General features: G+C 39.9%; 1 protein-coding gene across 1 annotated transcript in view; it reads right to left on the bottom strand.

Annotated features, from left to right (window-relative positions):
• CFAP44 (cilia and flagella associated protein 44) overlaps nucleotides 1-24,869 on the bottom strand; it is a 48,554-nt gene that overhangs the window by 2,156 nt on the left and 21,529 nt on the right. The window contains exons 14-32 of the mRNA XM_076349168.1: nucleotides 24,574-24,684; nucleotides 22,701-22,853; nucleotides 20,591-20,812; nucleotides 19,963-20,105; nucleotides 18,792-19,062; nucleotides 16,808-16,863; nucleotides 16,209-16,371; nucleotides 15,746-15,876; nucleotides 14,604-14,797; nucleotides 14,032-14,197; nucleotides 12,907-13,084; nucleotides 8,561-9,064; nucleotides 6,938-7,141; nucleotides 6,323-6,518; nucleotides 5,232-5,342; nucleotides 3,589-3,719; nucleotides 2,347-2,463; nucleotides 1,217-1,418; nucleotides 348-508 (exon numbers count right to left, since the gene is read on the bottom strand). Of these exons, the coding sequence (XP_076205283.1) occupies nucleotides 348-508; nucleotides 1,217-1,418; nucleotides 2,347-2,463; nucleotides 3,589-3,719; nucleotides 5,232-5,342; nucleotides 6,323-6,518; nucleotides 6,938-7,141; nucleotides 8,561-9,064; nucleotides 12,907-13,084; nucleotides 14,032-14,197; nucleotides 14,604-14,797; nucleotides 15,746-15,876; nucleotides 16,209-16,371; nucleotides 16,808-16,863; nucleotides 18,792-19,062; nucleotides 19,963-20,105; nucleotides 20,591-20,812; nucleotides 22,701-22,853; nucleotides 24,574-24,684 (3,414 nt within the window). The remainder of the gene's footprint in view (nucleotides 1-347; nucleotides 509-1,216; nucleotides 1,419-2,346; nucleotides 2,464-3,588; nucleotides 3,720-5,231; nucleotides 5,343-6,322; nucleotides 6,519-6,937; nucleotides 7,142-8,560; nucleotides 9,065-12,906; nucleotides 13,085-14,031; nucleotides 14,198-14,603; nucleotides 14,798-15,745; nucleotides 15,877-16,208; nucleotides 16,372-16,807; nucleotides 16,864-18,791; nucleotides 19,063-19,962; nucleotides 20,106-20,590; nucleotides 20,813-22,700; nucleotides 22,854-24,573; nucleotides 24,685-24,869) is intronic.

Here is a 24,869-nt window from a genome sequence, read left to right as displayed (position 1 = left end):
AGTTCGTCACCAAAGGTGGTGGGAGGAGGCAGTAGGTGCCGAATGCCAGCTGAAAACCAAAGGAAAACACTCCGGAAGAACTTCGCATAGGGACTGAAGCAGAAGGATGCATTTGAGAAAAGTAAAACAAAGTCATTGACTACCTCCATGAGAAAATAGGATGTGCGTCAGCAACTGAAGCAGAGGTAGGAATGATGATGGGAAATGGGAGCTGGACGTTATGGTCTATTAATAACAGGTGAAAAAACCCAAACATGAACCTGTTCACAAAAGATTTTAGTGTAGCTATTCAGCCCCAGACAAACGAAGCCCTAACAGATCATCATAACATATGCCCTCCTCCTTACCTCCCACTCTTGGAGTTCCTGGGAGTGCACATATTCTTTCTCCATTATTTGCACTTCCAACTCTTCCATGCGTATGTTAACAGAGTGTGCTTGAACTGCTTCAAAATCAACCAACCGGCCAAACTTCTTCATCATCAGATGACTGCACTTCTCTTCCAGTCCTAACAGAAAGGGCATGGCACAAATGGCAGCACTGTCTTTCATTGGTTAATAAGAATTTCTGCCTTACCCCCAGCTTTTTGTCTGAGCTTTTTCGTATTTGCTCTGTAAAGATTCACACAAAACCACACAGAGCTCACAACTGAATCTTGCCATTTGTCCTTGCCCATGACCATGTCTGTGTTGTCACTAAGCCACATTCTAAGCCAGTCCTAGTAAGCCACTCCCACACCAAAGGCTATATAGGGCCTCCACAGGTTTGGTGGTGCTAGACACATCCTTGGATTTGGTTCTTGGGAAAGTAAGTGTTTCAAATAGGGCTTGTTTCATTGTTCTTATGTTACACAGAGGAGGAAATTGCCAAAAAAGCTTATGTGGCTTTGGGGAAAGTATTTTTTTCCTAGCAGTTCTGGTTTACAGCCAGAAATAGCAATCATGTGTCCTGACTTCCAGTGTCTCATCTCAGTCAACTCTCCTTGTATTAAGTTCCCAAATTATTTCACACAGCCTAATGACTCTGCAGTGCTGGACAACTACCAATACCATCAAAACAGTCCACTTGATCTGCTCTTTCTGCTTTATTTTCTGCAGTAACCAGCTGTGACATCTGGGTGAGCGTAAAGACAGACATCTGGTGAGTTACCCACACCCAGTGAGGGGGACAGAATGAGCACTAGTATGCTGTGTTGTTCAGAGTCTCTGTTACTCACGTCGAATGTTTATGTCCATCTCCTTTTTGTCCTGGACAAGCTGCTTATGTTGCTCCTGGGCCTTCTTATAGATCTCTCTTTGCATTATCTTTTCATTATGTAGGTCCACCATTCTCTTCTGCAGATACTCTAAGGACTGGTTCGTAAAGACCAAAGCCTGGGAGAAGTCACTGGGCATCTCCCCATTAACCAAGTACTCCACCTGCGAGAAACAGCCATAAGCAAGGCTGACTTTACTTATTAAGGGTGCTGGTCATCTCTGGGTAACAAATGTGGGAGCGTTAGAGAACTAATGAGTGAGGTAATAGTAAGTGTGGGCACAACTCTCACGTTTTGGGCCAGGGAATCACTACCACTCAGCAAAGCTCAAAGACTACTTAGAGTTGTGACGACTGCCTACATATAAAGCTGTCTACCCTTCTATGGGCCCTGGAACAAAGGGGGAGTGAGGGACTCCCTGTCAACTGTACTTTTGAATGATCTGGGAGCTGCAGGACTGCATAGTCAGGCCTTAGACTCTTCTGTCTTCATTACCAACCTTTTAATGAAGGGAAATGGAACAAATGGAGAGACCTGAGCTTGCCTCAGAGGTATATAAGCCAGAACAGGCAGAGGCCTATCTTCTCTCTCTGAGGACAAGATTCAGCCCTGAGGAAATAACAGTATTGTCTTGAGTTTTCCTCTTCATTTTCTATTTATCATCCCTGTGCTAACAGCTGTGTAGATGAATGCATTGCATCCAATCCAGCATTCTTGAATTGGGCAGAACTCCCATTAGTTTCAATAGTTTGGGGGCTTTTTTGGTTTGGTTTTTTGGGGCGAGTTTTTTTCCAGTAGAATATCAGTAGGTGTGGACCTGAAGGAAAATCCCATGCCAAACCTATAAAACACTTGAAGACTATGCACGTTTCAGCAATGGGCTGACCTGCCTTACCTCTTTTCTGTCAGTATAAGAGTAGAGAAGGAAAAAAAAAAATCTAGAGGAAATAGCAGCATGAAGTTTAACTAACGGCACTTCACGCCCAGGAGACTGGTGAATCAGGAACTAAGGGCCCCAAAGAACAGTAAAACCATTGTTTAGATGTATATAGGCCATTCTGCACCTGCAGATGCACAACATCTTGAACTACCTGATGGAGTTTCAAAGGGACAACTACATATAGCTCATTCAGTCTCTGCTGTTTTTCCCACTGAAAGGTCTCCAGTTCCGTCTCTGCGGTGCCCAGACTGGTTTCCACTACTTTTGCCTGCAGAAAGATAAATCGTGGACAACAAGAATCCTGTAGTACTCAAATACATAAGGCAGCAAGTTTCTATGTTAGAGTTCCTGATCCAAAGGGAAAGGAGAAAAAAAAATTCTTTTTTTTTTTTTTTACATACTATGATAGATGAGTTTCATAGGCAAACACGAGGCTCATCTATGTATTCAAGAAAGATTCTATCCTGAATACCTCTGTACACATGTACACTCATAAACACCTCCTTACTAGAGAAGCCCTGTATGTATCAAGAGACAGCTGCTTTGTTTAGTGTCTAAAACACTTCTAGATCTACAGAGCCTGCAAGATACTTTTTATTGTGTTATGCCTGGAAATGCTTATTGATTCTGCATGAGAAAAACAATTCAGACTCAAATGTCAGACCCCAGGGTGAATATGTGGCAGCTGGCACTTAGGAAAGCCTTTAAAAACTAAACAAAAAACCTTGTAAGTTAAGCATATTTGATGGAACATTTTTGAGACACAATAAAAGCAAGACTTGCATAATGTTATTTTGGCAGAACTCTCTCTCTATCCTGGATAACCCTTCAAATTAAGATATTTTTGAATTAATATGAATCAAATGTCTTGATGAACGCAGGAACTCAAAAAAGCTAAAAGGAAAACTTGCACCAAGTGAGTTTATTCAATGATTACTATGACAAAGAGCAAAAAGAAATAGATGGAAGAATAGCATTTTTATGCATTTATTTTAACCTGCATTTGTGTTAGGATAAGGATTCTCTAATCCCTCCATCCCCATACACATGCACAGAGGATGGGCCAGGCTACATCAGGTGTTGCATCTGAACCAGAGAATCCAGTTTCTGCTGCTGCGTGATGGTTAGACAGCTGGGAAGGAACTGGACCTAAAACCTGGATCCAGCCCCGTAGCAGCTAAGGTTGGACCACCTTGATTTACCCTTTTCAGGAGGACAGGTGACCCATGTTGAGCTGCCTCCTGCCTCTGTGCTACCACAGATATCTCCACCCAAACTGAGGCCTCTCAAAGGGTTAGAATTTTGTTTTTAAATCTTAGCCAAAATCACTAGCACAACATTTTCACTGTAATGGAGCCAGCTAATGCTGGCTGACAAGAAAACACTACAATACCTTTTTGGCCAAGGCATTATAGTTCTTTCTGAGGTTAGCAGCAACTTTCTTCTCCTCTGTTAAAGCTTTCTCAATGTCTAACTGCTTCTGCCGGAGCTGCATGGTGTTTCGGAAGAGTGCCTCATTGCAGTCTGAGAAGGAAAAAGTCAAAGAATAGCTTAGTTTCATTATCACTGTACTATAGTTACAGGCTTGAGCTAGTAGCTTCTCCTACTGTGTACATTGCCCAGCGTTCCCCATAATAAGCCTATGGTTCCCTAGAGCTTTCTCAAACATAAACCACACAAGCCACGTTCCTCCACGAGGGGGTGAATGTCTTGGATGGATCTTTTTTCTTTACATTCAGTCAAGACAGTTTGTTTCCAGAAGTAAGACTAAATGCATCAAAGCCAATATTAAAGCCAAGTGCTCAAAAGTTAGCTTTTGTAAGTATGTAATACAGTCCCAGTAATTAATACATGTTACAGTATAATCTTCAATTACGTGAATATGTAGTTGTTTATCCATAGCACCCTTCCCTATAAATGATGAACCTGCTGGAGGGATCACTTATAGTTCTATTTGTAAATGAAGCTGTGGTTCACAGGACCTGTTTCATTTGTTTCATGGTAAGGAGGATCTGTGAATTTCTAACGCAGTGATTTCAGTCATATTAATCAAGTCACCCTTATCAACCCAAATCAGTGGGCATAATAAAAAAAAAATTTAAAAAAAAAGTCCAATAAAGGCAAAGCAAATTACACATAAAGAGACAAATATGGAGAGGCTAATGCAACATGTAATTTCCCCATTAAATTAGTAATTTGGACTTTTTCAATAAAAAGTAAAAATCCTCTTCATTTCTTCCCAACATTTCATTGAAAAAGGAGATTAATGATGAGTTAATCAAAAATTCAATTTGTGAAAATGATGTTAAAATCCAATTTAAAAAAATATGATAAGGTAATTTGTTGGTAAGTTCTAACTGAAAATAAAGCAGTATTGTTACATGGTCATTGACATATCACACAAAGATTTTAAAAAAACCCAACACCCTAAACTAGTTAAACTCATACAAAAGAAAAAGGGGGGGGGAGGAGTTGCTTGCCTTTGTTGAATGAATGAATGAAGAGGATTTTGCAAAGTAAAGCTCCTAAATTTCCAGATACCCATAAGAGAGCAGCCTAGCAACAGGCAATTGCTGCATAAATCCACGAGGTGGTAACAAAGAGCTTAGTTTAACACCGTGGCAGGGTCCCCACAGAACTTCCCTGAACAGGGATCTAGCTAGGCCAGGCAGCAGGTTTCCAGAGAGCAGCTACAGCCTCGCTCCAGCTCCACTCCTGCGAGAAGCCTTTTCTCTCCAGAAAACAGCTGTGAAATGGTGAATGGTTCTTCACACAAAATAATTAATTCTTAGTGCTTAGCTAAGTTTTATTTTCCCAAAATTTTTAATTAGGGTACCCTATACTACCAGCAGTTTCATTATCTTCACAGATTTCCTGGAGAGAAATGCTGCACTCAGGAGGGGTACACACATTCTGGCCCCTAATGGCATTAATATGCAGTGAATAAGGAAAAATTCTGTGTTTTCTTTTTAAACACACAATGTTGCCCCTAAAGCTAAACAAGTAGTCAATCCAAGGAAATGATGGCTTAGGTACTCTTTGGGCAAACAGAGTCATCAAAGACTTCATCTTCAGATCCAGAATTTTCTTCATCAATCCCCAAGCTGGACTCATCATCATTCTCCTCTTCATTCTCATCTTCTTCATCTGGAAGAGAAGGACAGTACTGCTGGCTTGCAGAACACACCCAGACCCACTAGCTGTGCATTATGCCAATGTGCTGGTGAACACAACCCCAATAATCCATGAAAGAACACCCTGGTAATATGTGGATCCAGGCACCTCGTGCCTACTGCATTGATTTGATAATTTCACAGAAAGAAAAAACAAAACAAAACAAAAAACTGAGGGAGACAGATCACCTAGTAGTGCCAAATGCACAGACACAGGCACATTTTTGGGACTTTCTTCAATAATGTTTCCACTCTTTATATGTGCTATGAATCTAAACCTGGTAGGTTTACCATTCTACTGGAGAGATTAATCAACCAAGCAAAATACACAGAGGCACAAAACTGTCACAAAAGCATCACTGTTGTCTGCACTTTTTGCTAATCGTGTCCCATTTGAAATCAAAAGCCAAGTCAGAGAGAGAGCACAAGTATTTTAGCTCAGTAAGACTGCCTAGCCTTAACAGTTTAAAACTGAGTCACTAAGATAAATGAAATCCTTTCGTAGTATGTTTAGTCCTGTGACTAATAGGCGATTGCAGATTAGGTCTATGATCTCTCATTAGTCAATGGACAGATTAAAGGAGAATGTCACTAATCTCTTATCCATAGCTCCCGTTCGTACAGCATAGGAAGTAGCTATTTAAAGCTTTGCCTCTTCTTCATACCAATTATCAGTCCCCAATATTGACTTACAGGAAGTAAATTGCAGGAGCTGTCATCAGACCAAATGTAGTCATGTTAGAACTGGAATTACACCATTGTTATCATTCAAAATGGCTGCCACAAAACATGGGTCGGTATATAAACAAATCTGGGTAGGTCAGATCTATGTTTTTTTGAACCAAGTTCAGTGCTGCATGTACCCAGGGCTCCAGCTAGACTGAGAGACATTTACTTGACCACATGGAAGTATGTGTAACAAATCCATAAAACAAGAAGAACAGCATCTCCAACCTGCTTCTCTTCCTACTTCTTTTTTTTCCATGCACTTGATTTTCTTCTTCAGAACCTTGGTCAGAAAATGGGCAAATTCATTGTTTTCTCCAAGGGATGCTTGGAAGTTGGCATAAAGAGCTTTCTCACATTCCTGAAGCTTTACAATCTCACTCTTTCTATCCTCCATCTGTGCAAGGTAGCTGTTCAATTTTGACTGAACAAACAAAAAAACTACTTCAGTTAAAAGGTACAACCCACGTGTGTGTATATAGGATGTATCTGTGAAGATCTGGAAATGCAAAACTTCTTTCTCTCTTTAAACCCATGCTTCAATCAAACAAAACCTAGACGTATGTTCTTAAATTTAAGTATATGATTTGTCACTTATTCCACATCATGAAGTACCTATTAAAATACAACTGTTAAGATTATGAAAACATTAACTATTGGAAGTTAAAAGCGACCATCCTAGATTGATCATCAAAAGCTTCTTGTTTTTCAAAATTTAGCACTAGATGCTGGATCAGTGCTAAAATGAAGCAAAGAGATGCCACCATTTACTTTATGGCTTGCTTTTGTTTCAAGCCATGCATTAGTGGTACTGTTAAATCCAGAGACACACAGCCTACTTACTCGCATGGCCTCCTGCTCACTGATGAGGGTGTCAACACGTCCCTGGAGAAGGTTCTCACGTTTCTCAAGGTTCTTCAGGATAAGCAGCTCTTCATACCACGTGATGTAGCGCAGGTCAGCACTTTTCATCTGCACATCCAGCTTCAGTTTCTTGTGCCGCAGAAAGCGAAGTTCAGCATCAAAGTTGATCACCAGTGCATTGATCTGGGGCATATGAGAGAGTCAAATGAGGAACAGGGAAAGTATTAGGAGTGGAGCTAAACATGTAAAGCTAGAGAAAAGAGCAGAAAGGAAAAATTCTCTCTGTCAAATCAACAACTCGCCCATGCTATTTACTACGGATTACTGAAGCGCTTAGAAAGACAAAGTTAACCCCAAATGCATCTTTGTTCTCAGCACAATAGTAAAAGAATCACCAGGGCTTCACAGGAATGTTTCGCTGCATCCCACTCCACCCCAGAAGTATTTTACTCTTCAGAGAATGTTTTACAGTAGCCTGAAGCAGTTCATGTAACAATCCCAGATGTAGCAATAAATAAATGTCTTCTGCCTTGACAGACTTCTTTCAGAATACCTGCCAGCTCTTCCCTTAGACATTTACAGTTAAATCAGTACTAGCAGCTGCCAACATTAACTTATACATATGTGATGATCACAGCAGCATTTGGATATTCTCTCAAAACCTTCACACACGTGAACACAAGGGTGTCTGTGTTGGGGTAGACCAAAGAGTCAATGGCCAATAGCAGAAGCTAGAGAAAAGACGGTAAGGAACAGAGCAAACAAGTGAATAGTGGTACACCTCTGGCACGCTCCTCTCTGTACCCTCCTAAACTCTGACTTAGGGACATCCTGAGCTTGTAGTGGTATGTTTGTGTCAAACAGCTTTGAATGGATTTTTCTTCCAGACTTTATCAAATTGTAGTTTCCCCCACATCCTAACACAGAGTTCCAAAGCTTAGTTATTGTTGGATAGGAAAACTATTTCCATTCGCATGTTTCAAGCTTTCTACACGACCATTTGATTTGATATCTCTCCTTCTTTTAAGAGGTGATTCCCACTCTCCTTTTCTATGCTATTCATAATTTTATCACCTCTGCTCCAACCCTTTCAGTTGCTCCTTTTCCAGGCCCAAGATGCTTTATCCATTTAGATGTGCCTTTTAAAGAAGCTTTTCCATGACTAAGCATTTTGGTTACGCTCTTTTGTACCTTTTCTAATTCTACAAAATCATTTTTGAGACCAAAGGGTCGGGACTACAGTTATTTAAGAGCTGAGAACATCACGAATCTACAAAGTTGTAGTGATGCTCCTTTTTTTCCTCTTCGTCACTTTTCAAGTAATTTCTAACATTTTACTTGTCTTTTTTGGCCACTAAGCTCATGGTTTCATAGAACAATCAATAAGAAATCTAAGATCTGTTTTTCAAGTGATAGCCAGCACACAGGTCACAGGTAGGTATTTATACCGATTTACACTGTAAATTTGCACCAGATAGCATTTTCCTGAACTTCGGAAAGGCAAGAGTAGCTGCAATCCTGAGGCAGAAGGAAGGGGTTTTGGTTTTATTTCTGGGGCAGTGGGATTGTTCCATCTGAAAAAAAAAACTTTTGATTTCCTACCTTTTTAATCAAGGTCTCCTGCAAGTATAGGTTTTTTATCTTCTCCCTCTTTGAAATTTCCAGTTCCATTTCTGTTGGCTCTGCCTTCTTGATCTCAAAAACCTTTCGCTGCTCTGTGACCACAGATGATGCTATTTTCTTCGGGTGTGCACCTGCAGCCTGTGCCATGGGGTCAATCTCTTTAATGGAAGGAGCTCGAAGAAACCCCTGCCTAAATGCACAAGATGAGGGAGACCCTTCCAACTGTTCCTGGAGCTTTGCCTTGGCCTCCTGCTCCTCTTTGAACTTCAGGAGGATGTCACTGTCATACTCAAATTTTTTTTCTGGAACCTCATCTGGGTATAACTGAGGGATCGGGGGAAGAGGGAGACATTCTGATAAATCCAAGGCTGTCTGTATGGATTTCAATTCTTGCACTAAACACTTGATCTTATCAATAATAGAAATCTTGAGATCCCGCAAAGACATGATCTCTTTGTTCATATTCACTTTCCTCTTATGGATCTGCAAAGGAAAAGCAATTTTAGCAGGATTCCCCAGGAACACTTACATAGTATGTAGTCTTCCCCAACACAAGTAATGATTAAGAGGCTTGTTATACTGACTTTCCTTCTTTCCATGCTAGCTTTCTTTTCTGTACCATCTCCACACATTAGCATTTTTAAACACCTGTCTTTCAGTCTGTGGTTTTAAAATCTTTGGAACCACCTCTATTCCTCTCCTTCACAGTGAATAGCAAAGGTGTAAGAAGGAAACGAAGTTTCCCCATTCTCTCAGCTCCTGACTTGATTGTGAGTTTCTTGACATGAGATGTTGAAGCAGTGCAGAAAGCAGACAGAGGCTGTGAAAATAAGCTGTGGGTTTTAGAGGATTAGTAATTTGGATTGTCCCTCATTAAATACAGAGAGTATCTCAGCCTTGATATATGGCCCTCTTTTCAGGCATATAGTACAAATAATACACTAACAAAAGGAAAATCAGATCTCTTTTAGTATTTCGTAAGCAAGCAAAAGAAACAAACCTGAGAGGACCTTTACTGTACACACTACCAAATGCACTGCTGTACAGAAATCTAGACCTTGACATAGTCATTGAAACAAAGCCGTTATCTCATATAACCTCAAAGATACTGAGGCAGTCCTCCACAAATGTATGTTCTGGAAGGCAGATGAGATTCTTGTCCTTTATATGTGATGGTGAAGCTGAAATCACAGCTACTGCAGGTGGTTAGAAGTGGAACAAAGTTCTGAATTTTTGAAGTATAGTAGATAGCGATATTAAAAGCAGGAAAGTAACATTCTGTCTGATGCTTTTGGATTTCATAAAAGCCACTAGATGTCCAAAACAAATTCTATCCAGGCCTTCCAGCAATCCAGAGTCCCAAAGTCAACTCAGAGAACTTTGGCATCAGCTGGGTTTTTTTTCCTCCAACTCAAGATGAAGATCCACTAATCTGAAAAGTGCCACTTATATCACATGTAAGAGGTGGGAATTAAACAGCCAAGCGCAGCAAAACCTATTTGTAACAACTTGTTTGCATCTTGCTTGGCCTGTAGGCAGAGCTCAGTAATAATTCTATATTCAGAATTCAGTAATAATAATTCTGTTCGACATCATTAATTATCTGTATGATGGGGCAGAGCGTACCCTCAGCAAGTCTGCTGATAATGCAAAACTGGGAGGAGTGGCTGATACACCAGACGGTTGTGCTGCCATCCAGAGGGAGAGGCTAGAGCGATGGGCTGACAGCAACTTCATGAAGTTCAACAAGTGGAAGTGCAAAGTCCTGCATCTGGGGAGGAACAACCTTATGCACCAGTACATGCTGGGGGCTGACCAGCTGGAAAGCAGTTTTGCAGAAAAGAACCTGTGGGTCTTGGTGGACACCAAGTGGACCATGAGCCAGCAACGTGCCATTGTGGCAAAGAGGGCTAACAGTATCCTGGACTGCATTAGGGAGTGTTGCCACAGGTCAAGGGAGGTGATCCCTCCTCAGCACTGGCAAGGTCACATCTGGAGTGCTGTGTCCGTTCTGGGCTCCCCAATACAAGAGAGAGATGGGACTACTGGAGACAGTCCAGTGAAGGGCCATGTCGTGGTTTAACCTCAGCCGGCAACTGAGCACCACACAGCCGCTTGCTCACTCTCTCCCCCCTGGCCCCAGTGGGATGGGGGAGGGAATCAGAAGAGTAAAAGTGAGAAAACTCGTGGGTTGAGATAAGAACAGTTTAATAATTGAAATAAAATAAAATAGTAATAACATTAATAATAAAAGAATACACAAAGCAAGTGATGCATGATGCAATTGCTCACCACCAACTGACCGATGCCCAGCCAGTCCCTGAGCAGCGCCCCCCCCCCCCCCCGGCCAGCTTTCCCCCAGTTTATGTACTGAGCATGATGCCACCACGGCATCATACCATTCCATGGTATGGAATATCCCTTTGGCCAGTTTGGGTCAGCTGTCCTGGCTGTGCCCCCTCCCAGCTTCTTGTGCACCTCCAGCCTTCTCAGTCAGTAGAGCATGGGAAGCTGAAAAGTCCTTGACTAGTGTAAGCACTACCTAGCAACAGCTAAAACATCGGTGTGTTATCACATTATTCTCATACTAAATCCAAAACACAGCACTATACCAGCTACTAGGAAGAAAATTAACTCTATCCCAAGCTGAAATCAGGACAGGCCACTCAGATGATTAGGGGACTGGAGCATCTCTCATATGAGGAAAGGCTGAGAGAGCTGGGACTGTTCAGCCTGGAGAAGAGAAGGCTTGGGGAGGGATCTCATCAATGTATATAAATACCTAAAGGGAGGGTGCAAAGAGGTTGGAGCCAGGCTCTTTTCAGTGGTGCCCAGTGACTGGCAAGAGGACATGCGCACAAACTGAAACACAGGAGGTTCCCTCTGAACATCAGGAAACACTTTTTTACTGAGGGTCACTGAGCACTGGCACAGATTGCCCAGTGAGGTTGTGGGGTCTCCATCCTTGGAGATATTAAAAAACCATCTGGACATGGTCCTAGGCAACCTGCTCTAGATGGCCCTGCTTGAGCAGCGGGTTTGGACTAGATTACTGTCAGAAATGTCTTCCAACTTCAATCATTCTGTGATAAGGAGACGCTGTATTAATTTACTCTTTTCACATGAAATAATAATCAAATGTGATCTAACGTTAATGTATTTGGCAGAAACTTCTCTGATCTTTATAAAAGAAAACAACCCTATACACTAGCCACTTGAAGTAACTGGAATTCTTCATCTGTATAAACCTGGAATTTACAACAAGAACTATTCCCTTTGTTTGCATTGGCTTGTCCTACTGATTTAGGTTAATCACTGGGTATCTGGTAACATCAGCACCACAGTGAAGTACTGGAGCCCAAGCATGAGATTAGAATGATCCAACAAATCCCCTGAGATTGTAGCATTGCTTCTGTAATGCTTAGACCTCACTATCAAAGCAACCCAGCCTAGAGGGTACCTAAGATTAGGCAACTGGTTCACGAGGATAAGACTGGAGAAGATTCAGGGCCACTGAGAGTGTAACTTACATTTCGCCAGACAAAGATAAACCATGCAGTGAAGAGGCTCCTCTGTCAATAAGCAGGAAAGAAATAAGCCTTCCTACCAAAAAGCAACTAGACAGTTCCAAGTTCAATAGATATATTCCTTCATTGTTCTTTTAGCTAAAGAAATTTGTCATTCTTTTGTGCTCCAGCCAAATAAAATGAAAAACAGTTCCTATGAGATGAAGGATGGGGGGAAAGAAGTCACAAGGAAAGCAACAAAGATACTGTACAACATTTGAGCTTCTTGTGTCTTTGTGGTTAAAAGACGTGTGGTAGCTGTAGAAATCCTATCACAGAAAGGTGGCTCCAAAAGACCTGGTTTCTGAGGAAGATTCCAATGCTTAGTACCCAGAAGCAGTGATTGCCAAAGTGCAAATATGGAGACACACAGGAGAAACGCCTGTCCTTGCTCACATCCCTGTTTTTGTAAAGGTATTTCATGGCAGGAGTTATTTAGCTCAGTGTTTTAAGGAAAGCATACCAGTTACTAGATGATAAGACTTTTTGAAGAATTCAAAAAGACAGATGTTCCTGCTGAAGTACTAGAAATGGTAAATTCTCTTTCTCATTTAAAAAGAGCCAGCTGACAGTTATCCTGACAGCTCACAAGAGAAAGGCTGATTTGTAACTAAAGCTGACTCAAGACAGCCTGTCCCTCAAGGCCTCTTCCCACATCCACTTTGATTTCCTTTCAAAAAATTTCTTCAGTGACTAATACACTATCCTCCCTCCCCCCAAAAGGGCGAAATATACACACCAATGAATCAGTTTACATACCAACGCTTCCAGGGATGTAAGCTGCATCACCTTCTTCTCAGTGTTCATACGCTTGTGTTCAGGGACTCTGTAGTTAGGGGCAGTCTTCAGCTTATAACATCCCATATTTTCCTGTGCTTCTCTGATGTCCTCAACATCCTTGGGATTCTCATAGTCATCACTAGGTTTGCTCTTGTATCTGGTAGGTACAAAACAAAGCTGAACTTTAAGACAGAAAGCATACAGATGAACAAACAGGGTCATTTCATATCTTCTGATTTCTGCAGCAAGGCTTGAGAGATGAGCTAGGGATCAAGAATCACACAACTCTTTCAGAAGCCAATGGCTACTTTGAGAAGTATATCCTTGCACATTTGAACAAAAGCCTCAGATTATTTTTTTCCCAAAAAAATTCTTATAACATAGGTCTGCCATGGGACAGGTTAAACCTCTACACTTGGACTGAGTTCTGGGTTTAGCAAGTACATGCTGCTCTCAGTCTCAGGGAGCCGTGTGTCAACACTCCACCAGCCTGCAGCACAGAATACCTGATCCTACTCTATATTGTTAAACAGTTAATAACCTTAAAAAGCCTTGTACTCTGACTCTGCATTGGTCCCATTCCCTGTCATTCATCTCCTAATGAAAAAATTCTGTACTTGCATGAGCATTTAAAGATGTCTTGTCCCCCTTTCTTGCCTCTCAAGATAAAGACCACCATGAAGCGTGAAGGCATATCACAAACACTCACATAATAGCTATGATGTTAGCACAACTGACCTAACCCAGCTGTTACAGCATCTGCTCTATGTGGTGCTGGTAGGGTTAACTAAGAGTTGATTGTAATGGTTTAGGTGTCCCTCATAATCAATTTAGACACCTTTTTATTCCCTATCTGAAGCTGCAGCTACCTAGCTGAATTTAAGTTTTTTAATATTTTAGAGGAACCACAGAAACTAACTGCAAGATTTTAATGCTCTCTTGAGACTGAGAGATACATGAAAACTCATCTATTTTAATTACAACCATTAGGAATATAAAAAACTAGGGAGAGAGATTATAGTGCCATATGACAGCTAAATAGCATTACTTGACCTCAGGCAAGAAGCAGAACTAAAAGGGCACAGAGTCCAGTTCAAGACTCACAATTCATCCCACTCTGCCTTCCTCTTCACGATCTTAGCTTTCACCTTGTCAGATTTCTCAACAATTCTTCTGATTTGCTCATGTTTGCTTCCTATATAATGCATGGTTGGCTTTCGGACCTCTGACGTCTTCAGCTTTTCAGCCTCACCCTCAAAAATTCTAGCATCTGAACCAAAAAACAACCATGTGAAGATGTAAATACCATGCAGCACAGTGCAGTCCCAACTACTGGAAACCCCCTGGGACAGCTCCTGTAGAGCTGGTGTCAATCAGTATAGTTCCACTGCAGTGGATGTTCTGAACGTATTCAGGTTCTTTGGCTTGACTCTTAGTCACATTCTACCCATGGGGTTGACAGACAATTGCTGGCATTGACCTAAACATGGAGAACTATGTATGTGTGTTACTATGTATGTAGGTACTGAAAAAACATACCACAGTTATATTTCTTTACCTGTACCTAAAGAAATTATAAATTTCTTTAGCTTGAACTCAGGAAAACAAACTGAGATGAAAGACAGAAACCATATTACTGATAAGATTTAAACGGCCATCATTAGCCCTATGCGTACGGCTTGTCTCTCTGACGATCTCCCTTTTTTCTGCTTGTTTCCATGCCCGTTTAAGTACTGTCCTCTTCCATGATGGACGTTCCTTATCTTGGTAGTATTTCTCAGACATTGCTAGAAGTCTGTAGGTGGAAATCTGATGATTGCTTTGAATAGCATGAACAACAACAGTGTCAAATTCCAGTGAGTCCCGAAACCTGAAAAACCAAATTAGACAAAACTGTCTGATGTCAGTAGGCACAACATACCATTTTTCCTTGACCAAAAGGACATGAATAATGTATTTTACTTATTGCACATATAATCATTACATGTAAATTCACAAGTCAGTAAATAATAGCATGATGACATCTGACACTATCTATTGACTTTTATATAACCTAGGAATGGAGATGCTCAAGAATAAACATATTAAGACATCTCTTAATATTGAAACTTACACCAGGTTCTTCATGAGAATATCTTCCATCTTCCATTAAGGACTGATTAAAAACATGTTCATTCAAGTCTTTTCCCAGTCACACACTCTGTGTGTCTAAGGTGTTTTTGTCATTGTGTATTATTTCTATCGTGTATTTGTTTTTAGGAATTCATCTTTTGCTATGTACTTAGATTTAAGAAAACCAACCCAAAATGTACCTTGCGCTTAAACTTGTGTTCTTGAGAAAATTAATTTCGTAACTTTAAACTATATAGGGAACATTGTGTTAGCAATGACACTAAAATATCTGACAGACATGCAACATGCCTGAAAAACAGGGATTCATTTCACAGGTTGTTCTTCAAAGTTCCAATAAGAGTTCTTGGTTCTTACTGAACTTACCGGCAAAAAAACGGGCAAACTTAGTCTCAAAAAACCCCCCAGTTTTCTTCATATAGAAGTGAATCAGAATGAAGCTACTTCCTTGATTTGCATATCTGAATTTTTAGCAAAGATTCAAAAGAAGTAAGTATACCCAAATATCAATGTATACTCTTGTGTATGTTCCAAGTAAAATAAGAACAGAATCATAACAGAACAGAAGAATTATTGATTATATGAGGGGAAAAAAAAAATCACATTCTTTTTTCTTGTGGCAGGTACAACTTTGTAAATGATAAGCCCCATGCAAGGTCAGAGGGAGAAGAAGAAGAAAAGTGGTTACTGATTTCGTAGCTTCTGCAGTCCAATCAAGTGTTTCTCATGCTCCCAAGCCAGCTCCTTTTGCACTAACTGGATTCTCTGTGCTGTCTGCCTATCCAGCTCCTCAAGGATCCTATGGTCCATCTCATACTGCTGCAGAAAGACAGAAAACCCAGCATCACATTATCTTGGCTACTAGGTTTTGGTAATAAATATTTTTGCCCAGGTGCCAGAGTTCCACGCACATCAACACAATCCTTTATTTCAGGAGCTATTCAGATCTCCACAGAGAACCACATTTTCCCCACATGCTTCTTAAATGACACAAATCATAAGCTGTGATTCATAAGTCCCAGCAAATTATATATTCATAGAACTACCTTAATCCAAAGGGTTGGACATCTTTGGCCCCAATACATTGGGCAGCAACATTTTAGAAGAAGGTGCCTTTAAAGGTAAATGACCCTTATAAAAAACAGAAGTACCTCTCTGTGCAGCTGCATGTGCTTGGGCAACTCCTGATTCTTTTGAAGAAGAAAAAGAAACTCATGCCTCAGTGCAATTAACTCCTCTCTTTTCTTGGTTTTTTTTTCTTCAGCTTCCTTCATTATCCGTTCGTACTCCTTTTTCTGCTTGACTTCCTCAAGGCTGAAAATACATGAAAAAGGAAATGGTGTTATCTCAATGGAAGAGAGGAAAGATTACAGTTTATGTAACCTTTTAGATTTTGTTGAAATCCTTAAACTCCCAATGAACTCAATGGCTTTGAGGGTAACTTAGAAAGGACTCATCTTCCTGTATATTTGTACAGTCCTAACATCATGGGGCTTTGACCTTGACCTTGTATTGTCTCTGTAGTCTGAAGTTAAGTAAGTCTCAGAGTACCATATTTGAACTACTACCACAGAAGAGTAGATGAAATGGAAGGAAAGGTTGAAAAAACTTTGTGCATAACAAAGAAATGACCCAAATTCAGGGTGATCAACTTCTCCCTCCTCTTAGAAGGCAAAAAGAAATACGTGGTCTGAAGAAAGAGCTACCAACACTTGAAAATCTCTTTTATTATTATCCAAGCATCTCTTACTTGTAGGCATTGGGATCCTCAATGTCTTCAGTAGCCTTCTCCTTCTCAAGACCACTCTAGAATAAAAATGTTGTCTTGCCTTTAAACAAGCAATAATAGTTTCAACAGACAATAAAGCTTCTACAAACATTAAGACAGAGCTCCCATTGCCTCTCACAAAACCAGAAGAAACCTTCATGATCAATATTGCTATACAGGCCTTAAATATCACGTTTTAATGTTTCAAGAACAAAAAGCAATTAAGTCGGTTTACATGTAAAAGAACTAATGGAGCATAGTTCTTAGGGAAAGAGAACACAAATCCTATATCCTCCCCATCAACATCAACCATTACATCATTGCTTGTCCTAACTTCACTCTGTCGCATATCATCTTTGGTTCTCTACCCCGCAAACCCAATTCTCTTGTCCCCTCTCACTGCCAGGTTGACAAGAGACAACATATCCTGGGCTAATTCCAAGTTACATGTGTAATTCATCTGGTTTGCTTCTGCTGACTGCATAATGGGTTCACAATTATTAGCTGTGAAGAATGACAGATGGATGGACACTGCAGTCGCACAAGCCTCATTTCCCTAGGCAATCATGCTCTAAAAAAAGAGGAGGGCCTATCACCCTACAGTGAATACAGTCGTACTAAATTGATCTGTAATTTAACTCAATTAGTTTCAGAGGATTTGTATTTGATTCTCTAAGAATCTCATTAAGTTTAATGAAGATGGAATTTTTAAAATCTTCCACATGACTTAAAACTAGAATAGATACTTAATGAAGATATACTTTGATAAGGGAAAAACTCTATTAGGATGGTCATTAAGCAATGTTGCTAGCCTGAACAATAGAAATTGACCATAAAGATCTTTATACAGAGCTACTTACATACTCAAAATGATAAAACTGTGTATATGGTTTATAACTGTACGTTAATTGCTACTTGTAAAACTGGAGCTAGCAAGGCTCTGATATCACAGGTTCCAATCATTCACTTAGTTTAAGAAAATTATTTTGAGTCTATTCTCAGTGCTATATATTCTACTGATACTGGTAAAGAATTCCAACTAGTCATGAACAATTTAACTAAATGATCAAAATCACAATTTCCACTCTGTCCCTCTCATCAAGCATCTTTCAAAACGTAGTTACCAACTAATATTAAAAATATTTAAAAGTTGGATTTGTTTTATGTTGACACTTTCAAGATTTTTAAACTGTACTGAATGTATATCTACTCCAAAACTCATTGTGCAAGATAGCACTTCTTTACTCAACAGGTCTCACTGCTTCTTTCAAGTTATATTTGTTTAATTTAGGTACTCAAGATTTTTTTAAAAATTCAATAAACTCTGAACATTTTCAGTGGGGGAGTTGACACCTCTTTCTTCTTGTGTATTATCAGTAGAACTGTTACGGAGTTCCAGTGTCATCTGTTCAAACATGTTAAAGGTGATGAGCTCTACAGCGATTACAGGATACCTGCAATATCATTACTGCTAATGCTGTCCAAGAGTGAAAGAGCAGCAGAATCAGCATCATGCTGTGCTATTTTGCAAATTTAAAAAATCCAACTTGTGAGTTGTATATGAATGGTACCAGATGCGCTAGAATCCCCACCCAGAGCAGAATCATACTTTACTGGAATTAAATCGAAAACAGGTGGTAAGTATGACAAATCCTTGTGGTTCTTTCATTCTAGGAATGTGCATGATTACACCTTTGAGTGGGAAAAGACTAGTAGAATATTACATACGAACAACACATACTATGCTTATTTGGAGAAAACTACAAAACATTGAGAAGGAACAATGCAGTCGTAGTGCCTGTTTATTAGGGAATGTTTTGCAAGAGCTCTTCTTCCAAATTGTTTGGGAAACCTCAGCTTTTGCTATGAAAGATCTATGATGCCAAATAATTGAACTGGATTTTACCCACCTGCAGTAGTTTCACTGTAAACAGGCCTAATTCAGTGAAAGAGGGTAGCGACTTACCCTAGGAGAGGGGATTTTGGCTTTTAGCTCTTTGTGAACATCCTCTGGAGACAAGATGTTGAAAGTAAAAATGTTTCCATCTCCACCACAGGTAATCAGAAACCTATCATCATAACTAGAACAGATCCCCTGGATCTGGCCATAATCATTGTCATGTACATTGAAGGACCAGTATTCCTTCAGGGTATTCATTGAGAGGTCTTTATCTTGGAGAGGATAAACACGCAGTGCGCCATTCTGCATCCCACAGAACATCAATAGTCTGCTGGTACTGTCAAATAAGCAACGAGAAACAGTAATAGCAGGCAACTTGTAACAAGTAAGGCCACAGCTCAAAACGTGATACTTGAAAAGAGCTAATCTAGCTTAATAAATGTAGCTTTCCCACGTTTGTAAGCTGGGAGCAAAGTATTTGGACCATTTAAAGTTTGTGTGATACTACTACAAACTTTTTTCCAGCTAACTGGCTGCTCAGGAATGTTCCAGCATTTGCTGGGTATGATGGAACTGGTCTCAGCCCTGAGTTGGGCAGGGTAGCAGACACCAAGTTCAGAGCTAGAAAAACAGTTTTCCTTCCCTGCTTTCCACCTAGTACGGATGATGGTGAATGCAGCCAGCTGTAGATTAGAGCCTGAACTAAACCTGCCTCCTTAGATGTAGAACATGCCCAGCCTTACAGGGAACCTAATATTGAGAGTCTGAAAATAGTTCACCCTTTTCATTCGTACAGTTCACAGAATGTCCTGGAAGCCTGTATTCTTTGCACAAGAGGGATGGACTGATCCCTCCGTGTTCTCCTCAAGGGGTAACTGTGTCCTCTCTTTGCTAACTATAAAAAAGAACAGCTGTTCTGGTTATTACAATTTGCAGAGACTTCTAATGGTTCTCCTGAGTTCTACACTCTAGGATGTTTGAGTCCTAATCAGTAGTTAATTAGAAATCAGATGTTTTCATCTTTGAACGGCTTTTTAAGTTATTGTCAGACATAGTGCCCAACTGCGTCCATTAGGAATTTTAAGTGAAACTCAGTGCCAGGAAAACCGGACAGAGTTCCTGCACACTAGAGTTGAGCCACAATTAAAAAGGGACAAAGCAGTGTACCCTCCTCCCTTCCAAGTTCAATTTCGTCAAGCTTTATCACAAAGCTATCTGTTACACTACAATGTTTTACCAGAAGGAGATTTGGTGGATGGGATTGTCGTCGGTGTCCTCAATAGGAATCACTTCAAAGGGTTCATCTTTCCTGTTTTCAGGGTCATCTTGGTGATCATTCGAGAATTCACAATGATAGAGGAACCCTGAGTCATACCCACCCTGAAGAAGAGAAGGACCATAAAGAAATGGTGACAGAAGAACACTGAAGCAGCTGTCCAGATAAATGCAATTTTCAGAATAATTCTTCCTTTCTTAAGGTTCTACGATAGGTTAGGAAATGTTACTTCCAAACATCTAGAGATCCTATTTACCCACAGAGAAAAATCTCTCATGATCACTGGCAGTACAAGCCATCCTACCAATATGTTAAGATTCTGCCTTCTGCTTGTGAGGGAACAGCTTAGCCTTTGTGCCCATTCAGGCATCACCAAGAAGCGTACCTATTGGAAACTTATTGAACAATCTGAACTGGAGTGACACTACTGGTTTACTTCACAAAGACCACTGAAACTATCAAGTATGAAGGGAATTCCATGACCTAGAGATGGCAGATTTCAGATAATCAGTTTTTTAAGGCACCCAGAGGTGAAGGGAAGGTTGCCACATCTTGCAATCCCATCAACATAAAATAAAAATTGACTTACCAAGGAAAGCCAAAATTTTCCTGGTGCTGAATAAAACCCACAGAGGATGGGACTGGGCTCCTCTGGCATGTAGAGAGGTGGCAATGGCTCTTCTTCGGGTTCCTCTTCAGGTTGTTGCTCTTCTATCTCCTTTCCCATCTCCTGTTGCTGCTTTATCCATTCAAGTTTTGCTTTCTCCTTCTCCTGCTTTTTTTTCTCTCTCAGTGCGATCGCCTCTTCCAGCTATTACAACAAGCAGAGAAACACAGAGACATGAAACCAAGGCACTCCACGCACTACTGACTGAAGGAGTCTCGTAAATGAAATCCAAGGTGGTCCTGGCATTATACATACAGAATATCTGGAGAAATCTCTTTTCCATCAACTAAGTGGAGATCAACCAGACTTCATGGGAGTCCCCAGTGGAATGCCCCCCATTTCCCTTCTCTGAAGTATTTTAACTCATGGTCCTTTGAAACAGAAACCATTCTGCTTGAGAAGCAGACTTCAGCATTTCCTCAGAGAGATTATTCCCAATATTAACCACTATGAGCATACTACTTCTGCAGAACTCCTAAGCCCTGTCCCCTGCATGCCCAGGAGAAAGAAAAGTGCTGGAAAGCTGAATTCAAACTCCCGAGTTCTAGTGCATCATTGATGTAGAGTAAAAAAAAGAAGTTGTAATGGACTTTACTTCTTCTGAATACTGAAGGGAAGACATTTGCAGATTTATAAAACCTTTAAAACCCCCTTTCCATTCAAGCTTACTTTAGCATAAACAAATATCAAACATTCTCTAAAACAGGATCTTCCTAAGAAGATATTAGATAGCAAATCATAGAGAAAGGTCTGGAAAGGATCTCAAAAGAGCATTCTTTTGCCTGAAAGCAGAATCAGCTAAACAAATATTATCAGCTGATGTTTGTCTGACCTACCCTTTAAAAATCTCCTGCTATGGGGACTCTACAGCCTATGCAAACTATTTCAGTGCTTCACCACCCTCACTGTTAGAAATCTTTCCTTACATCTTATCTAAAACATCCTCGTTGCGACTTATTAATTATTGATCTATTCCCAGAGGAAAAAGAGAACAATTAATATTCTTTCTCTCTGTAGAAACCTTTTCTATTTTTAAAGACTTATACTGTCTCCCAACAGTATTCTTTTCTTTTGACTAAAAAACCCAAAAACAAAACCCAACAAAACTCCACATACATTCTTTCAATCTTTCCTTACATATGTATGCTAGGTTTGTGATCATTCTTCTGGTTCTTCCTGTGAGAAAACCACCACAAAATCTTTCACCTGAATGCTGACTTCCTCCTAGTTATAACAAGAAATGAGGCTTTGCCTGACATTCAGTAATGCACCACTCAGAAGACAGAAACAGTTAATAGAGAAAGAGAAATCACAGGTTAAGAATAGAACCAGAGAGGCTGTTGGATTGTGGTGGATTGAACATGGGACTAAGAGCCTGCTCACTGGAACTCTGCTCCTGAACCTAACACCAGCTTGCTTCTTAATTTCACAAAATTAACTACAGCTGAGAGCTGGAATAACTCTCTTCCTTTGGTCCCACAGATCTTCTAAAATGCTAGTTCTCATTCAGAAATAAAAACCACCCCTTTAAAGTTATTACAACATTAAAAAAAATCAGAAATATATAACTGCTGTAAAAAAAAAAAAAAAAAAGATGTTTCATGCTTGCCTCAAAGTGACCACATGGGTGTTTTATGACTGTTCAAAGGGTGTTTTATGACTGTTCAAAGGAATTTCCTACAGGGCTAACATCAACCACAAGAAACATACTTTTTCTGAAAATTACCAAAATGAAAATATTTTGAGAACTAATGCACTATACTACCTTTCCCTTTCACTAATGCTATCTTCTAATTCTGATCAAAATGCACATCATGCTTTCAGTGTGATGTATGTTCTATTTGAATAAACAGACAACAACTTGTAATTTCAAATGTTGAAACTCAGCCACAAATGGACTCTACCTGGCCTTCCCCTTCAAGAAGCTTAGCAAAGATCCTATGATGCAATACAGGGACTAGAAACCTTTTTGGGTACTTTTGTCCTCTGACACATGAAGAACATGAAATTCCTCCACAGGAGAGTTCTTTACCTTGATTCGCGATTTAATACTATAAAAATGGAAGTACTGTGTTGGCAGGTTTTTTATTTGATAGGTGGACACTGTATCCTGTTCCTCAGGGAGAGGGCCAGGAACCTGGAGAGCAAAGCCATTCTCACAAAGGATGAGCAGCGTGCTCTTCACCTGTACAAAAACACAAAAAAATACAAGTACAGGGCAGATGTATACATGGAATTGAGAGAAATGGGAAAAAGTTAGTCAAAAGATGCATAAGCACAAAGCCAAGCTCCAGCCAGGAGGCATTAACTCTAACTGTGCTCTTATTTAAATGGACACTTTTAAATGGACATCAGAAATCAGTGAGCTTCTTTTACACTATGTATCCTAGGCAAAGCTAAGGAATTGAAGAAGTCCTTGTCATATACAAAACAGCTATCATTCTGACACTGTCTAGCTTGGAAGCAGCATGATGATATTTTGGGAGTTTGGTTAAATTAAAGAATGCATCTGACCCAAAAGTTAGGAGCTGAGTTTTTGGTTTGATAATTGTTTGAAAGTTCATATGTTTCTATACTAATAAATCCCTTATATCTTCAAGACTGGGCTCGGAATCTTGCCAAATGCTATTTTGCTTTGAGTTTGTTTGTTCTTTGCTGGTACCTGCCAGGTCCTTTAAAATGCAAAGTTAGGAAGAATAGGTGAGGTGAGGGTAATAATTATTTAGTGTTTTGAGATTTTAAAAGGCCAGCCTGTATTTAGTTTCAATTTTCATAAGCTATCTGGAGAACAGAGAGAGGCTTATTTTATCTGATCCGTCACTAAAAATGTGCAAAGGGGGCATACTAGAGTTGCTATGGAAACCTTAACTAGTAATGATACGGTTCTTGGGTATATAAAATCTGAGCCTTACAGATGCATTCATTAAATATATAGTATTTAATCCCCAAGGTGTTTTTTTTTAAGAGAAAAAAAAGTAGTGTAACACTCAGATGCTTGTACTGTGTTTAGTAAGTGTTCACATCTAGCAGTGGAGACCCGATACCAGTAGCCAAAATTACTCAGAGGGAATCTAACATATCAAAGACATGATGGGTGCTTTTTTAGTAAGTAGGAGTACCTTGTCCTCAAGGAAAGGACTCAAAATGCAACTGTCAGATCAAGATCTGTCATTTCTGCAGTAAGATAGAGTTCATACCAGCAAGAGTTCTTTTGCCAACACAGTTTTTATCAGTTCCCATGAACAAGCAATAATAGCTACACTTCGCCACTGTGCACCAGTATAGTGTATCTTGCTGGCCACTTTGTTCATGATATTTAGATGCTGACAATCTCCCCTCTAAGAAAGAATACTGGACCAACCAAAATTTCAGATGTTACTCTAACCTTATAAAACTTTTAAAATATTAGCAAGAATCTATTTGAATATGTCACTGACACACTTCAAACACAGACTGTGAATTCCAAGAAGCACCCAAAAGCTTTCTTAATGTGGTACGAAAGTTTTGCAAAAAGCCTGTTTTAATATGGGCAAGAGGCACAAAAATGCTCAAATAACTCTTTTATCAAAGAAGACTAAGACCCTCCAAAAGCTAAGGCAGAGGCTTGTTTCTTCAAGGCAGGAACTAAAAAAGCTGAGCAAAATTTTGTGGTTTGCATATGTTTCTGCTCTTTATTATCCGAAGTCCAAAATATGTCCAAAGTGACTGAACCAGAGATACAGCTACACAGAACCTGTCTGTCATTCTGAAGCAGCATGAAGAACAAAGTAGCAAAACATCTTTTGCATTGTCTGTAGAGAACATGGTTAGGGTCATGGATCTTCATCTATTTTCATTGGAAGTTCTTTTCAAAATGACTTTTTAACACTGTAGGAAAGGAAAGAAAACAAACATCCATTACTCACATGAGAAGGTGGAGACCACTGTAATGCCTGCACAGGCCCAGGGACACAGATGAATCCAATTGGCTTGTATTCATCTTCAACAGCAAAAAAGAAAACAGTTTTGTCCTTACTCTGAGAAAAAGAAAACAAAGATGACTGAATCAAAGCTGACCAAAAATTCAAAAGACTGTAAGTACTTTATGACATAAACAGGTACTTGAAATGTTTTGTGGCTCAACAGGGGGACTTACAAGTACCTTGGAACTTAGAATTGGCCTTCCACGATGATTACAGGGAGGAAATAAAAATCCTGCCCA

This window comes from Aptenodytes patagonicus, chromosome 1 (assembly GCF_965638725.1).
Source record: "Aptenodytes patagonicus chromosome 1, bAptPat1.pri.cur, whole genome shotgun sequence".
Classification (NCBI taxonomy): Eukaryota; Metazoa; Chordata; class Aves; order Sphenisciformes; family Spheniscidae; genus Aptenodytes; species Aptenodytes patagonicus.
Note: the sequence above shows the minus strand (reverse complement) of the source record. Positions and strands in the feature narration are given on the sequence as shown.